The sequence below is a fragment of the Bidens hawaiensis genome, unplaced genomic scaffold (genome assembly GCF_021521415.1).
Source record: "Bidens hawaiensis isolate Kalapana, Puna unplaced genomic scaffold, B.hawaiensis_p1.1 tig00047422_1, whole genome shotgun sequence".
Classification (NCBI taxonomy): Eukaryota; Viridiplantae; Streptophyta; class Magnoliopsida; order Asterales; family Asteraceae; genus Bidens; species Bidens hawaiensis.
The window spans coordinates 54573-72956 of record NW_027498468.1 but is presented as its reverse complement, the minus strand read 5'-3'; the positions used below and the strand labels follow the sequence as shown (position 1 = coordinate 72956).

General features: G+C 36.4%; 1 protein-coding gene and 1 pseudogene across 1 annotated transcript; both read right to left on the bottom strand.

The window, feature by feature from the left end:
- Window positions 1–308: 308 nt before the first annotated feature.
- On the bottom strand, window positions 309–4241 carry LOC143596962 (putative serine/threonine-protein kinase PBL15; annotated as a pseudogene).
- Window positions 4242–15875: 11634 nt separating this feature from the next.
- On the bottom strand, window positions 15876–17391 carry LOC143596961 (putative methyltransferase At1g29790). The gene has a single exon (XM_077075602.1). It carries the CDS (start codon window positions 17296–17298, stop codon window positions 16033–16035), a length of 1266 nt encoding a protein of 421 aa, XP_076931717.1. The 5' UTR covers window positions 17299–17391; the 3' UTR covers window positions 15876–16032.
- Window positions 17392–18384: the final 993 nt, after the last annotated feature.

The window sequence follows — 18384 nt, the reverse complement described above, 5'->3', positions numbered from 1 at the left end:
ATATATTCAAATTCAAATATTTAGATTTAGTCAAGTTTGTTATAGAAGTTAGTCAATCTCCTTAGTTAGCTTATGTAAATGTGCATATATATTATTATTTATATGTGGAATGTAAATCAACATAATCATTCAAAGCCAATAATTCTCTTTCACTAAAGCATGATTATCATACAGACTTGAAGACGAGATCTAAAGAGTCGCCGAGTAAATAAAAACTCCAACACAGTGTATAAACCTTAAGAATTTGTTTCATTAACCTATATATAGCGAAAAAGTTGTAAAATATACCAACTTTTGGCAGTGGTTACCTAATCAGAGGTTCTCCAATGCAGCTCCACTTGAAGATAATTATTGGACATTTCGTTACCTTGTTTAACTTGGTATAACTCGTTTGTCCATTTGATGTTAACCACACTTGCAAGGCTTATATCGACCCAACCATGTGATCCCTATTGAAAAAAGTTATTATACAAACTAATTATAAGTCTCGTAACGAAAGTTAAGCATAATCATACCTTTCCAAGAGTTAGTCCCATCCATGAATCATTAATCACTTCCAAATGCAGGTTTTTCATTGGTGGCTGTTCTAACACAAATGTAAACTCTTTAAGCCACTTTGGCTTGTTGGTATTCATCATAGACTGCAATGACCCAAATCAAAATTCCAAGAAATATCGTAAGAGGCTCTTGCAACAATGCTACTACAACTTCAAAAATTAAAAGCTAAAACACACATGGGTTTTCCTTATTTTGCCATGGAAAAGCAAAGAAACTGATGTATGTGCATGACGGCTTTCATCATCTAAATTGGCGCCCTGGATTATAATCACAAGTTGTCCTCCATCCTTAGGGGTCCCTACAGGAGCCTTTAGAACTGAACTATATGCATTTGTAATATTAATGCTAGCCGGCTTGTACAACACTTCAACTTTGAGATAACCAATTTGCTGATTGCTACCCTTTACAGCGAGTTTACACGTCATTGGAACTTCCGGAGTAAGATCTGACAGCTTCATTGTAGCCTCTCCCATGCAGTTATGTTGTGTTACCTACAAAACAAAGAACAATCCTTGAACTACTCATGTCTGTGTAATTCGATATGCGTTTGTAACCATAATGTGTAAGTATTAAACATTTTCCTTAAAGATATCATCACATTTTGTATGTAGTAAACAATGATTAGCCTTGGGGATTTCATTAACTTACCTTGATATTTTTGATTTTATCAAGATGGAGCTTTTTGAAAGTGAAAATCACAAGAACATCACGTTGACCAACAATATTAGCAAAATATAGGCATTGATATTTTTGACAAGAAATTTCATCCAATTACAATAACAAGTGCCCGAACAAGTCAAATCTTGTGTCACGTAAACGCAAGATGCATGTGCATCTTGCGCTAAGTTATTAAAAAATTCCTGTGCTGGCGATGTTGGATGAGCGGGTGTGTGTCGGCTGGAGATGGTGATGCTTTTAGGTTGAGGTTGAGGATAACAAGTGTAGGTTGAGGTTGCCAAAGATTGTTTAATGTTTTTAGATCCCTCGCTCTAGGGACTTACGGGCAGTAAGAGGAGGAGGGGGGACACTTGTGCTTCTCTCTCTCTCTATATATATATCTCTGACACACACATATATATAATAAGCCATTAATGGGGCTTTAAACCATAGCGTAGCTTTATTAAAGAGGGTTTCGAAGCCCCATTTCCTGTATGGCCATGACGTGGAGGGGGCGGCGAAGCCCCTCCACAATCGGTCTTACTATTTCAATTGAAAGAGTGGTGGGACTAAATTTATTATTATTATTATTATTATTATTATTATTATTATTATTATTATTATTATTATTATTTATCAGTAAGTGAATTTTGGTTATTCATGCACACTTAATAGAAAATTTTACACCCCAAAGTTGGGTCTCAATAATGTCTTGTCAAAAGGTGTAATATTTAAAAAAATATGTATTAAATCCTTAATTTATGTAAACCTATGACTGCACTTTGTTATCACAAAAGTTCAAATGTTGGAATTTGAAATGGATGATCTAGAGTTTGTCAAGTCCTTCACTCAAGGTCAAAATTGTAGAAAGCCTTGATCAAAAGACCGGTTTTGTGATCCCCCCCCCCCCCCCCTCCCCTTTTTGAAAATGTACAATGAAATGAAAGTTAACTTATTTGGGTTTATGAAAAGAGAACTTACCGATACGTTGTTATAAACAAGTATAAATAGTTCTTGAACATGAAATTTTTTCACATATAGAGAGAATTCTTCAACCCATGCAGCAATCACCCTGTTGTTGTACTTCCTAGTTGTTATCATATGTTGTAATGGAGCATAACGATCTATATAGAGTACCAAGTAATCACTCCAATTATTATTCTTCCAAGATTTAGTGAAATGCTGATCAACGAAAGGATCTCCAAGTATTTTCACACTCAAGATTCCTGCTCCATAGTCACCTGCCATTTCCTAAATAATTCAAATATTCAATGGCTTGTTCTTGTTGGGTTTTAGCATCTATTTTAGAGTATTAGTTGAAACATTTTCACTAATCTAGCAACGGAAGCATGATAATATTTACAACCTATTGTTAATTTTATGAAACATACCAATATGTAACAAGGCTAAAACCCGAAATAGGATCAATCTACAAGAACAATAGGCTAACAATATGTAAAAATATAATAACTCTTTTACCTCAAAAGAGTAGGATGATATGAAGAGGAAGATGGGCTAGCCTCCAAGAGTAGGATGCCTCAAGAGGTGATACCCACGAGCAACACCGGACGAGTGTTAGGACGAGAACACGAGAAACCGACCACCCGAGCCCTCCTTCCTTTCCTTGTTTCGGCCGAACCTTAGGGAGAGGGAGAGAGGAGAGTTTTTTTTTTTGTTTCATTTATATATATATATATATATATAAAACTAGCCTACACTATTATAAAACTATTTTATAATCTTTTCTTAATTATTTAACCAATTAAATAATTAAATAAATAAATAATCCAAATTATTTATTTTAATCTTTCAAGTGCAATTTTTCAGAAAAACCGATTTCCTAAACTTTGTGTTCGGTATTCGTTTAAAGATCATATCTTAAACAAATACAATCCGGTGTCTATCTAGCTCGTTATTGGGTATGACCCGACTTGGATCAAGCACAGTTAGCCACATTAATCTAAATAAGTGTCTCGGGCATACGAAATTCCAACAGTTCTAGCTATATATTAAAATAATTATTTTCTATAAGTCTCATAGATCTGAATTAAAGTTGGTTGTTTTATTGTTGGCTTATCAACACCAGTTTGTTAATTTTTCTTTTACAAATGAAGAGTATAACTTACTTGAAATACAAGTGCCCTTTCAAGTGCACTCACGATCTGTGTCATCAATGGACGTTCCTCGCGCTTTCTGTTTAAACATCGGTAAGCTATATCCGCAAAAAGCTTCAACGAAGACATATTTACTTCATCCTTTATATTACTATAAATAAGTTCACTTTATTTTGTTTTGTTGATAGTACTCTCGTGTGAATCCTGCCAAAGGCCGGAGATTCTTACCATAACATAACCTCCCACACAAAACCTCAAACAACACCACGCCAAAAGAGTAAATATCTGACTCTTTTGTTAGTAGCCTTGTCTCGTGGTACAACAGATCAATATACCCAAGTGTGCCAGCAGGATTGGATACCATAAATGTGAATTGCTTATTAGCAGGAGCAAATTTGGAGAGGCCAAAATCTGAGATCTTGGCATTCCAGTTGTTATCTAGTAGAATATTGGAACTTTTAATATCGCGATGCAACATTCTTAGTTTCGTCTCACCAGGGGTATGAAGGTACGCTAGTCCTTGAGCCGCCCCAACACAAATCTTAAGGCGTTGAACCCATGTGAGACTGTCGCTGGCAAGATAAGAATCTAGACTTTTTTTTAGGCATACCCATACACGAGAATCTTCTCGCCATCATCGTCACAATACCCAAAAAGAGAGATAATAATTTTATGTTTATAAAGCGAAAGTACCATGATCTCCTTCCAGAATTCGCAATCTCCTTGTCCAAATTTACGATCTAAACGCTTCAAAGCAACCATGGTCTCGCCCCTAGAATGAATAAGTTTTCCCTTATAAACTTTCCCGAATCCTCCACGGCCGATATAATTGTCATCAGAGAAGTTGTTGGTAGCTAATTTTGTGGCTGCTAGTTGTATTTTGAGGTGTTGATATTGTTCTATGCCAGACATTATTTTGATGGTGGAAGAGAAACAGAAAGAAGAATTTACTAAAAGCTTCAAGTTTAGTGTTTATATAGAGAGCTTGAAGGAGCAATGCATTTAACAATAGAGAAGCATTTTAAATTCTCTCTCAGAACTATAATGGCCCTCGAATTGAACACGAACTAAACTTGGAGAATATTTTGGCACAACTTACAAATTTTATTAATCAAGAAAATAACTCAAAACTTGATCAATTCTCCAATACCCCTTACATGAATTCTTTGGGGTTATATAGAGGCTCGATTACAACTAAAGTAAAATACAAACTCCTATTTATCTATTAAATAAAATTCCATCTCTATCTAATAAATAAAATAGATAATTATCTCTAATTATAATAATTAATTAATTAATGAGATCGATCCATTAGCTAGAACCGGCCCCACTTTCCTGACGCATAACTCGGTTCGGGAATTAACTCCAACAATCACCCCCTTAATTTCCGAACCAGAATAAGTGGACCTTTAACTTCAAACACATCTCATTGTTCCTTTTGATTTGACCCACAATCTTGACCTTCTCGGCTTTCACAACCATATTGGTCCTCATCATCTTGGTCTTCACTTCTCGAATCTTCTCTTGATCCATGACTTTGTTCTTTCGGCTCTCCCGAACTCGACCTCCTTTATGACCATGTCTCCGACCATTACCTCGGTCGTATGAACTCGCATAACCACTCCTTTGGTTGTGATTCTTGTCATCTAATCGAGCGAACAACAGTTTTCTTTGATCATCTTTTGTTCCCGAATCGTTTAACTTTTTCTGAATCGGCGTGGATTTCTTAACATAACCCGGAACTCCGACTGTTAATTTAATCGTGTATAACCGGTTTCTCGTTTGAAACGACTTCATCACAAGTTTACCCCCCGTCATCATACAAGAGCAAATAATTCTCCTTCATACGGACATCACATCCGTTCTCCGTTGGTTGACCGAAACTTATTATATTATCTTTCAAACTTGGTATAAAATAAACATCGGATAAAACCAGATCATCTCCGGTTTTCGATTTTAATAAAATCTTCCCTTTATCGATATATCAACACAGGACCCGTCCCCGAATTTTACCTTACCCGTTATATTTTTGTTGAGTTCGGAAAAATACGACTGGTTACCTGTCATGTGGTTCGACGCTCCGTTGTCGAGATACCAAGTGCCTTCTTCCATTTTCTCGGCTTCAAGCCTTTTCAGGCTAACTCGTTCTTTGTTTAAGTAAACCGTCTTGTGAAGATTTAAATAACCAACCGGCTCACTATCTGCTTGTTCTTTTGTTTCAGCCAGATTTGCTTCCTGGTTTGCTCGTCTTCGTTCCGGACACGAGGACACGAAGTGTCCCATCTCGTCACACCGAAAACACTTAATCTGGGAGCGGTCTTTTCTTTCTCTTACCCGTCCTTCGGTTTTGTACAATCCTTATCCTCCGGTTTCTCTGCCTCTTCCACGTTTCCATGAACTCGGCCCACCTCTACCTCGGCTACCGGACTGATCATGCGATTTGCCTTTGTAACTACTTTCCGATCTATTGAAAAGTAAGTGACTTTGAGACTCAGAACTCTCCCTCGTAGACGTTCCTCAAACGCCTTAAGTCTTCCAACAACATCTTCAAACCTCATACTATCGAGATCAACAGTTTTCTCGATTAAGTCTACAGGTTGAAGTATTTGTCTGGAACCGCGTCGAGTAACTTCTTCACCAAAACATCTTGCTCGAATACGTAACCAAGACCTGTTGCCTTTAAAACCATACCGGTTATTTTTCCTGCAAACTGATCAATAGTCTCGTGTTCCGCCATCTTGAGTTTCTCAAATTCACTTTTCAACGTTAGGAGCCGAGCCTTTTGGACTCACTCGGCCCCAACAAACTGTGCTTTCAAAGCCGCCCATATTTCTCGTGCATTCTTGTATTGAGCAATCTAAAGAAGAATATCCCCTTCCACAACTTGAAATAAAAACGACCTTGCTGTTTTATTATTCTTCGCATCAATACCCGCACCTTCTTCTAGTTGAAAGACTTCCCATAACCCTTGATCGTCCAAAATCGCTTCCATCACAATCGCCCATGTGATGTAATTGGTTCCGTTCAACTTTGTAACCTGTAATGATATCCCCCCGGTCACTTTGGGTTGGATTATCGGCCTTTTTTTTCTTCCAACGGTAAACACTTAATGATGTCGAACTCCTTTGCTCCAGTCCGTTGGAAAAAACACAAACAAATTATCCCCGAACCACTTTTCAAAACCGAACCCGTTTGCTCACAACACCCCAATCACAAATACCACTTGAAGAAAAACAAATTTTGTGTGAAAAAAAGTTAATTGAAACAAATTATTCTGGTTCCTTTTCCTTTTCGTAACCTGTGCACAACAACTTTTTCTTTTAACACATTTTTCAAAAACAAGAACCACCAAAAGACAAAACCTGCTTGTTTGTCTTCTTGGTTAAAAGGGAAACACAAACAGAAACCCTAAATCTTAGCTTCTGAATAAACCAAAACTCACGCCTTTTCTTCTAACCAAGAACCCACCTTGTTCTTGATCCAAAAATGACGCTTGTATTCTATTCGATCCCCTAAAACCTGCCGATCGACACCTCCAGAAATCGATTAGAACAGCCCCTTCGAAACAGGACCTACTATTGAAAGAACCTGCGCCTGCTTTCTGTTGTTACTCGACTAGAACACGTCCTTCTGTTCAATCGACGGCCCTAGCTTCGCTTCTTGAACAAACCCAGTTGAATCTTGGTCTGCTCCTGCGATATTCAGGTTATTCGATCCTTGCTCTGATACCAATTAATGTCCCAGATCGAATTGAACACAACTAAACTCGGAGAATATTTTGGCACAACTCACCAATTTTATTAATCAATAAAATAACTCAAAAACTTGATCAATTCTCCAATAACCCTTACATATATTCTTTGGGGTTATATAGAGGCTCGATTACACCTAGAGTTAAATACAAACTCCTATTTATCTATTAAACAAAATTTCATCTCTATCTAATAAATAAAAATAGATAATTATCTCTAATTATAATATTAATTAATTAATGAGATCGATCCATTAGCTCGAACCAGCCCACCTTCCCGACCCATAACGAGGTTCGGGAATTAAATCCAACAAACTAACCATCATACTGACCATTGCATTAAATATATATATATATAATTCTATTTAAATCACCCAAATTCGACTGACTTTTCTTTATTAAAGAACTTAGTTTAATATATTTGACCTATTGAATCCTTAACCTCTTATTCCACAATTAATTATTCTATCACTCTATCAAAGTGGGAATGTGAAAATTATAGAACATACACGAGATGTAACCAAGTTAGGGTTTATCAAAAGTCAAACTGAGTTAGGGTTTGAGAGATTGCAATCATTTTTTTTAGTTATATTTTCTTATTAATATAAACGAGAGTTTTATGGTTATTTTGTGTTTGTTTATCGATCAAGACTTGCATTGGTATCAGAGGCAACTTCAAGAAATCGATAAGGAGGGTTCAGTCAACCCGTGATCGTCGATCGAGACAAGGGTCGACGACGGGCCGAGATTTGGTGACCAAGGAAACTTTTAGCTGTTTGTCGATCAAGTTGTGATGGAAGGAGTAACACCTGAAGTCGATCAAATACGTGAACGACAGTGGAAGTACGATCAAGTTGGATAAGAAAATCCGTGACTAGGGTTTTGACGTGGTGATCAAGACTTGTTTACGGTGTACGATCAAATCCATGATCAAGGTACTTAACATTTGTTTGATCGAAGATTAAGTGTCCGTTTTGGTGTTGATCGATCAAGGAGCCCCGTTAACACCTTTTGCGATAACAAAGAAAAGAAGCCAAGTTTGTTTAGGTTGTTCTCTATTTTTGTGGTTAGTCAAAGAAAAGAATTATATTTTTGTTTGGTTTTTGTGATAATTACAGGGTGTCACATAAACCAAAATAATTAAATAGGAAATTGATTTTTGCTTAGGAAGAAAAGAAAAAAGATATTTTGAGCAATTAATTTTCTTTGGAGTAGAAGTTTCCAAACAAATGGGTTTCGTTTTGAAAAGAGATTCGAGGCTATTTCGGTTTGTACGCTTCAACATGTTGGATAAGTGGTTCAATTAAGAGTTTTTTTATATAGTTTAAACGAGTTAAGTTTCGGCTAAGGTTTTGATTTGATGTATGTGCTTGTATTTTGATTCAAAACTAAAGAAGATTAAGGTAAATGATGTTCACTCGATTAGATGACCAATATCGCATCCAAAGGAGTGGATATGCGAATTCATACATCCGAGAGAATGGTCGAGGACAGGGTCACGAGCTGGTCGAGTTTGGGAGAGCCGAAGGAACATAGTTATGGATCAAGATGAGTTCTAGGAAAATCAAGATAAAGACAACATGCTTATAGTCGAAGGACCAATCACTCCGAGTCGGAAATTAGGGGATGATTGTTAGACGTAATTTCGAACTCCAAGTCACAAGTTAGTGGTCTTGAGGGACCAATAATGACAAGTTTTTCATAATTTGTTATGTTTCCTAACTACAAAATGTTTCCTAATTGTTATGTAATTATAACCGGTAATGTTTTGGCTAGCAAGTTAGGTTAGTTTATATAAACTAACTTATGGTTAGACATATAGAACAACATGAGATGCAACCGAGTTAGGGTTCATCTCGAGATACACATTACCAAGTTAGGGTTCATTAAAAGTCAAACCGAGTTACTGTTTGAGAGATTGTAATAAGTTTTTTTAGTTATATTTTCTGATTAATATAAATGAGAGTTATTCGTTTAGTTTGTATTTGTTTATCGATCGGGACTTGAGAGTTTACTTCTTTCTATCGCAATCTTATGTTCTATTCCAACCTTGTGGTAGGTCTCAGCAAAGTAACAGAAATTACAGATGCAACAAACCCAAAATCAACTAAACCAAATATTGGGATTATTCAATCTATGTTTCGGTTTGGTTTTGGCAGACAAAATTTGTTTCAACAGTTAAATAAACAATCAAGACACATATTCTTCGGAGGTAAAAGAAATTTTACATCACCTTATTAGGATCTTTCATGAGAGTGATGCTATCATATTTTCCAAACCAAATAACCAATCTTTATAAAATTCAACAGATTGTCCTATCTAAACTTCAAGAAAATATCCTCATTTTTAAGATAAATTGCAGCTTATTCGAGGGCAACCATCCACTCAAGTTTTAAAAGTCCTAATCCTCTATCTCCAAACCACTACAATTAAAGCAGGTGTCTTTTAGGAAAATGATACCTTCTAGTGACTGATGACGACCTTGGCCCCCAAACCACGCGTCTTTTAGGAAAACGATACCTTCTAGTGACTGTGACGACTAGTATGTCTAAGTCGTTTCTTCAAATTAACCTTTGTCATATCTAGTTTCCCAGTTGCTTTTCTGTTGTTTGCCGCTTTCAATAACTTAGTATGTGTCTATAGAGGGAGGGTAGCAAAGCTACCCACGGATCCCTTATCCGACCCGCGGATCGTCAAAAGACATCCGCCACCCATGGATCCATTACCCAACCCGCGGATCGCCAAAAGGCATCCGCCGCGAGGAACACGTGGACTAGCAAAGCCATTCATAATCCAAGATACGCTTTGTGGATCTCCATTATAACCCGCGGACGAGCACCCGCGGAAGGAATCCACAAAACAACTCAAGGGACTCATCACACGTATGATCCCCACGTGATATGGAAGAGCAGTTGTAACAAACTACTTCTAGAAGATTCCCTCAAAACCTCCTGATTGCGACATCGGCCAGTGGAAAGAGGACACCTGGACACATAATGGCCATCCCACGACGTGCACAGATAATGGCTATACCATAAACGGGTCCAGGCTGTCACATCCAATAAAGGCTCAACACGTGTCCATCCAGGCAGAAAGGGAATAACTTGACTGTGACAACTCCACCAATCACCTTCCCTCCACCTTCGGGTATAAATACGAAGATCATCTCTTCAAGGTATTCATTCACACTCTCAAGCCTTACGCAATATACCGGTACTCGTATTATTTCCGATTAAGATACAGTACTGATTCTCACGCCGGAGGGTGGTTACGGGAAGACCCCCCACTCTGTCCTTCCCGTAACGAGACCCAACGGTGTTCTGTTTTGCAGGCATCAGCTTGGATCTGTTCTCATAATACTTCAGAATACTCACATCTGGGGAAATACCCGGTCGGACTATCCAGTTCGATTTAGTATTTCTTCAGTGTCTATGGTGAAAACCGATAATAACAGTGTTGGTCATACCGCTAATTACCATGGATTCATCGTTGAAGGTTAAATTAGCAGCTTAAAGAAAATGAAAAGTTATTGCATACCGTAAGTGTGCTCTCAAAAGGAACATACCATAGGTTAAATTGGTGATATCTTTCAATATATTTTTTCTCTTAAATCATTTTAGGACAATTATTAGATACAAGAATCCCCAATACTTCATAGGTTAATTTCAAAAGGAATTCTATAACTTAATTTCATTTGAGGTCAAAATCCATGTTACTGTCCCAGGATATTAACGACTTTAACCATTTGTCATTATTTTACATAACAAAAAACATAAGTTATAAGTTAAACAACTTTGTTAACCTTAACATATCTTAGTAATGTCACATATTTTGGCAGTGTATTCAGGAGATGATATTCACAAGCAAAATTTTCTCTAGAAACAATTAACAATTTATAAAGTTGGGCTTGATGATTTACTGCGAGCTCAGAGATTATGGGCTTCTATTAGAGTGGCCCAGTAACAAATTTAGTTGGCTTTTATGGGCATAAATTTGGCATTTAAACATATTTCCCTTGGTTGTTGTGGCTTGTGGGGCCGCAAAAGTGGTGCTAAAGTTGAGCTGGCTCACCATTAACGCCGGCTACACTGAGGCGTTATGGGGTGTTAGTTAACACAAGCCAGCGTTATGATATGAAAAAGGTGGGGCCACCTACTAACAAACTATCAATCTGTTTTTTCTTTTCTGTATTTTATCCAGCATTCATCCCTAGCTTGTTAACCCACAACTAGTCATGTTGTGCTTGTATTTGTTTTAGGACGAAGGCGTCGTTTTTGTAGGGTTAAGACTCTAGACGGCAATGACTTTCATGTGTACCAAATAACGAGCTTAATATTTGGATGGATTCCAAAAACTCAAAATCTGATACTAGTTCAAATTTTAAATTTGAATTTGTGATTTTCATTTGAAATTAAAATTATAAAGTATATGATTTTAATAAAATTGGTTTTTTAAATTGGGTTATATTTTTATTAATTTAAACTGAAACAACCCGAATTCAAGTTGATTTTTCAAATTCAGTTCAAATTTCGAATAAGCCGATTTAGTTGGTTCGACTAACTTGAAATTCAATTCATGGAACCAAATTTCGAATTTGCTACCTTGAGATTTTAATTCCTTCTTAATCAAAATTCAATGTAGCTTGTGGAGTTTATAGTTTAGAAATACTCTGCATAGAGATACAATTTGAAATTGAAATATAATGCATAAATATGAGTAATAATGGCAATACGCCATACAATTTCAGTATTCGTAATCATTCATAACAAAAGCTTTAATAACTCAATTTCATTCATGCTTCTAATAAATAGACTTTAATTGTCATTAAATTTTTATCATCTCATCTTCAAACTTGATGCATTATCGGGTACACATTTATGTCCTTTAACTTTACGTCACATTCATGTCCCTTTACATTTATTCCCCCCCCCCCCCCCCGGGTCACTTTACCCTTTTTTATTCTATCTCACCTAAAAGAAATGGTTTAATCTTGCTTAGCCCACTTCGATTTAATTTAAGAACAATTCTTTAATTAATGTGTGTTAGTGTAGAGAATTTTGAAGCTCGTTAACACTTTAACACAACTTGCCTTTAACGCCCATTAACCCATGAAGTATCCCGCTCGTTAACCTTTGCCAAATCAGCTTTAACGCCTAAAGTATTCCCCAAGACCTTATATTTCGTTAAACAATTAAAATGATAACGTTACTTTAAAAACATATAACCAAAGTGAAACCACCGTATTTTTATATACTAAGTTTATTATTTATTCTTAGTGCAAACATAATTCTATACCTGACGATCATGAAATTTGTTTGATTTTCATTAGTTTAAAAATATTTAGCTGACAAGACATTTTTATATGATGTGCGTAGAGGTAAAACTTAAAAGTGTCTGATAAATATAATTTCAGAATTGGAGTTTAAAAAAAACTCCAAATTCAATTTGAATCACATATGAATTCAATATATAAATTTGGTTTTTGAATACTCAAACTTGATTCAAATATAAAATATTGAATCGAATATGAATTTGTGACAAAATAAAAAAAAATGATAAACCCAATAAACAATTATCCAAAATCAATAAATGTGTGAATCTCTGAATCCCTAATTCTAGTAATCGGCTTAAGTTTTTATATTTGATCTCTAGTTTATTTAGTTTGTTACTTTGCTTGATGGTTTGTAATTTGATTTTAGTTACAAGAGCAATTTGTCCCCTAATGGTGTTCATTTCGGCTTAAGTTTTTATATTTGATCTCTAGTTTATTTAGTTTGTTACTTTGCTTGATGGTTTGTAATTTGATTTTAGTTACAAGAGCAATTTGTCCCCTAATGGTGTTCATTGCTCGTATGAGACTTTCAAAAAACTCAAAATTCGATTCGGGTTCAGTAATCGAATTCAAGTCCAACTTTAAACTTCAAAAGTCGAATAATTCGAGTATTCGTAATTTGATCCGTTAAACACCCTAATAAGAAACATGTTATGCTACTTTACCGAATCGTGAAGCATTTCCATGAGTTGGACATAAAACGTGTTAATGTGTTATATAACAAGCTGAGCCCTTCAACAAGTTCAGACAATATGCTACATCACCGCTTGTGCAATGATTTTGAGAGATACATTAAACCTTGGACCAAACGTCTTGTAGTCAGGTACTATCAAGATGCGTACATAGCGATGTTCTGCTTAAACGGTGAGAGTTAAAGTCCCACGATGGACAAAAATATAGATTCAAGAGTATGATTAGTGAGTGCCTAGTTTTTTAAAACGACAAACTCACAAACTCTATCACATTATTTCTAAATCTATGTCGTTATACACAGGACTTGAAACCTCACCGTTTGAAAATGAACACGTTAGTACCACTAGACCGCTTCAAAAATTAATTCCAATAAACCTTAGACCAATTTACCTTGATTTCAAAACCATATCACGCATCTCCATGGTTGCTTTCGCTTGTTGGCAAAAGAAATTTGTCATTCTCAAGCGGATTTTAGGTTATCACGAATTTGATTGATATTCTCGGTTGTAGCTTTCAAAAACGCCTTATCCCTTATTTTTATTCAAGATTCCATAGGGTCCAAAATCAGCCCCTCAAGTCCAATTTGTTAAGACTTCAATCACTAAGTTCATTACTTTCATTTTTGAATTGAAAATCAACAATTTTTTTTAATGTATTACTCCTGAGTCGATACTTAGCAAGATAACAACTTTTTAAAATGTTTCAAATCTATCACACCAGAAATCAAGATGTTATATACTTACATTATCAAAAAAAAATGTGGAATGCTTTAAATCTATCAGACCAAAAATCAAGAACTCGTATACTCAAAAAAAAAAGAAGGTAAAGTTAAAATGCAAAGGGAGACAAAAATACGAGAAGGATTTGTAGTCACGTAAATCTATCAGTCAACACATTTTCTAGTCCAAGGTTACATGTTGCCTATTCGAAACACATCCATCATCAAGTGGCTGAAATGACTAGAAGTCTAGAACCAATTGTGATTCTTGCAACCGTAACACATGCCACTAAGTCAATCATATTCTCGAATTATCATTTTTCCTACATATAACCTTGGTTTATGGTTCTTGTTAGCATTGTTAGGGTTTTGATTCAATCACATGAACACAACACGAACACACAAAATACCCACAAACACACGCTAATATGAAATAACAAGATGAACACGAGAGATTAATAGTGGGTCGTTCAATTTTGATCTACATCCACTCTCCACCACGAATTGTATTTCTATGAGGTGCTCAAGCCTCCAAAAGTGTTTACATATATATATATATATACAATAAGAGAGTATTTATATGGTGGCTTACTAGGGCTTGCTAGACATACCAAAAATCATTTGCTCAGTCTCCGGTCTAGAATACCATCTGCTCTAATCCTCTATTGTAGGAATAACCTCTGATCTGATAACCCCGGCTCTAGAATAACCCCTAATCTGATTATCCTCCGCTGGGATTATTCGCATATGTATCGCTCTATTATAGGTCTTGAATAGACCAAAATTGTAGTTATTACAGTGACTACTCAATGCCATTGTGCTTAAGGCATCTCAACCATGTTTTTAGATTCAAGTGAATCTCATAGTTCCTTTGCGGTTTCTACATTTTAATAAACTTCAAATAAACAGAGACATTTCAATTTGAATAAATGAAATTCCTCACTTTTAGTGTAATTTTTCAAAGTTGAGTAAACCTACAGTATGAATAAATAAAAGAGACCAAACATCTCTGTAGTTAGTTTCAGGAATTATATGTAGTTGTTTAAAAGTGTAAGCGCGTTGGTTTAATTCGCTTTACTTTTAGCTGCTTCATATAAGCTGCCTAATTGTATTTTAATGGTCTAAAAATACAAGTTTCTTATAGTTTAATTGATACTCCAAATCCAGTGCACATCCATGCCTTTAGCATATTTAACCCTTTTGGTAAGTGGATTGTGCTCGGGTTGACATGTTTAAACTTTAAACTGTTTAAATAAACATGCCGACCAGCCAATCCGTTCAAGCCATTTATATTTATTACAACCCTCTCACCCACCCATTTAAGCAACTTCAAAATTGATTACAACCCGTCAACCCACGCATGCATCTAGGGATGAGATCGGTATCATAACAGGTCCGAGCCAGCACCTTATCGATGCCAAAAATAAATGAAAGTATAAACCGAATATTGGACCAAATTTATTGGTTTGGTAGCAGTACCGTTGAAAATACCGAAACCAAATGTACCGACACCAAAAACATGAAAATCGAATACCGGTAGTTGGTACAAAATTGTCAACCCTTAGCACATCAGCTTGCTTGAGTCGTTTAGATAAATGTGTTAAGCGAGTCTTATTTGGGTTACATGGTTTTAAGCGTGTCAGGATTAACGCTGATGTTTTTAACACAAGTAAATATACAGGTCACATTAGGACTCAATAATTCAACTCGCAACCCATAACCTGCAACGATTGACACCCCTTTCCTAAATCGGATTTTCACATCTGGCCTGGTAATGCCTCACCATGAGACAGTGACCCTAGTGCCCTAAGGTAAACCACAAGGGTCATTACATATTGAAGTTTCAGAACAGAGTCATTGCATTCACAAGAAGACCCAAGAACAAATAATGAGACTTAAGAACATATAGTGGATCTTAAAAACAATAATATTCTCGGAACAACAGCAGCAGTTCAATAATCTAAACTGGCATTAAATTAGGCTCATAAACAACAAATTTAGAGTACAAAGCGAAATTCTAAACCAAGTTCCATGATCCATCCTGGAATCCTATAGGTATACTAAACAAACATCTTCACTTAACTTATTTAGCATTCTAAAAGGAATTTGACCTTATGTAACCACAACATTATAACCAAAATTTCAAAATATATAATAGACCAAAAGTTAAAAACCACCAACAACACTAAACTTACCAATCGAAAACCCTTCAAACTCTTACCGGCTTCTGCAGAACAGCAGACAAGTAAACCTCCTTATTCCCCGACCCGTTAACCTTCTCTCCAACAACCCATTTCAGTTTCTTGTACCCGAACCGTTCAATCAACCGTGTCAAATTCTTTCTCTTCTCATCATTCGAACAAAGAAAATTATCCAACCAAAACAACCCGCCAGCCCGAATAACCCTATCGATATCAAACATCAAAAACTCAAGCTTCTCCGCCCGACCACCAACATCCAACCCATTCCCCACATGAATTATATCAAACACATTCTCGTAAAACGGAAACCGATGATCCAAACTCAAGTACAACGGAAACACACCCCTAGCCGCTATAAACTCATTAACCGGCGCGTCCACATTCAAACTCGCGGTAACCACCGTCACATTCCTCTCCGCCATCCTCGCCGCAAACGTACCCGACCCCCCGCCAATATCAAACCCAACCCTAACACCACCACTCCCCAAACTCAACACATCATCAATCAAAAAATCATTCTTCCCCCTCGCCTTCACAAACCGCGAAACCTCATTCGCACTTCTCAAATCGAAACAACCGGCACAATCCCTATTCAACTTCTTACTATTCAAACACCCTAAACTCTTACACCCAAGCCCACTCCAACTATAAACCCTCTCACTAACATTCTTCCAAAGCGAATCCGGAAACGGGTACAGACCCGTTTTCACAACCGACTTAGCGAAACACCTTCGTCTAGGCAAAGGCTCACACCCTTTCAAAATCAACTTCTGGCCAAGACTCCAGTCATCTGGGCAAGCACCATTAGGCTTATAATTCATATAACTATTCAAAAAATCCATACTTTTGTAACACAAGTGACCCACTGAAGACACCATTTCCGTAATCCCAGTTCTTGAATCTTTACCCAACGGCAACTGATTCTTTTCAAGAAACAATTTCAATTCGTTTCCAATATTCGGCGTTGAGAGATCAATGGATTCGAACCCAAGAAGCTGTTTTTCGATCTGGGTGAGTTTCTTTTGGGATGAGTCGATTTCTCTGAGGATTAAGGAGACTTGTTCGGAGATTAAGGAGATGTTCTTGTGGGTGTGGTGGTGGGAGAAGAGGTGAATCTGGTTGGTGGGTTTTGGGGAGTAAGTGAAGGCGTATAGGGCGAATAAGTTGGTGGTGATGACGGAGAATAGCATGAGGATGTGGACGGCGGAGGAGCAGACCGTGGTGGGCTTGAACCGGGCGGTTCCGTCGCCGATCTTTAAGGAGACTGAACCCATAGATTCAGGGGTTTGAGATTTGGGAGTGAAGTGGGTGAGATGAAGAAGTAAAAGGTGAAGATGTGAAGAGTGAAGAAGACATTTGTTGAATTAATTAAGACAAGTAGAAAGAGGATCTTGTGAGATGTCGGTTGCGGTTTTTTTTTAATGTTGGGTGTTTGGTAGGCCCGTAAACGAACCGAACGTTCAGGAATTATTCATGAACTGTTCGACGGGAAGTTCGTTTATTTTCATTTATTTAAACGAACGAACATGAATACATGTTCCGTTCGTTCATTTATGTTCATGAACGTTCGTTTATGTTTGTTTATGTATTAATAGAACATAATTAAATATTATCTAGATATGTAATTTGATTAAAGGCTTTTATATTTGGTAATTTGCGTTCAATTAAGTGTTTTTCATTTATGTTTGTTTGTGTTCATTTATATTTGTTCATTTATGTTCGTTTATCTTTGTTCAATTATGTTCGTTTATTTACAAATGTCCCTTTTTATATAAATGAAAATGAACATAAATATTTGTTCGATTAAGTTTCCGTGTTCTTTTAAAGTTAAATGAACGAACACGAACATGCCTTTGTTCGTGCTCATTCGATTCGTTTATAGGCTTTCATTATTCACATTGATGAATACATTGTTCTCAATTTACAGGCTCTGTCGATTTTATTTGTGTTCGTGAACACATTAATTTCGTTGATGAACGAACACGGACATAAAATCTTGTTCGGTAAGTGTTCGTGAACCGTTCGTGAACACATTATTTTCTTAATTAACGAACATGAACAAGGCCTTGTTCGTGTTCGTTCAGTTCGTTTACAGCCCTAGTGTTTGGTTTTTTATGATTGTTTAGTTTGACATTTGGGTATGGTAATTTAAGGTTTATTGTTAAGATTTTCAAGATAATAACTAGTACAATGACCCCGTGCGTTGCGACGGGAGCATTGATACACATTAGTCTGTGTGTTGTAATGAGGACGTTGATAAAACATAAGGTTAATAAAGTTTGTCCACGCATTACAGTGGCTCGATTTTAATAATTTTTTACATCGAAATGTATGTAGAAATATGTATGCCTTTGTAAAAA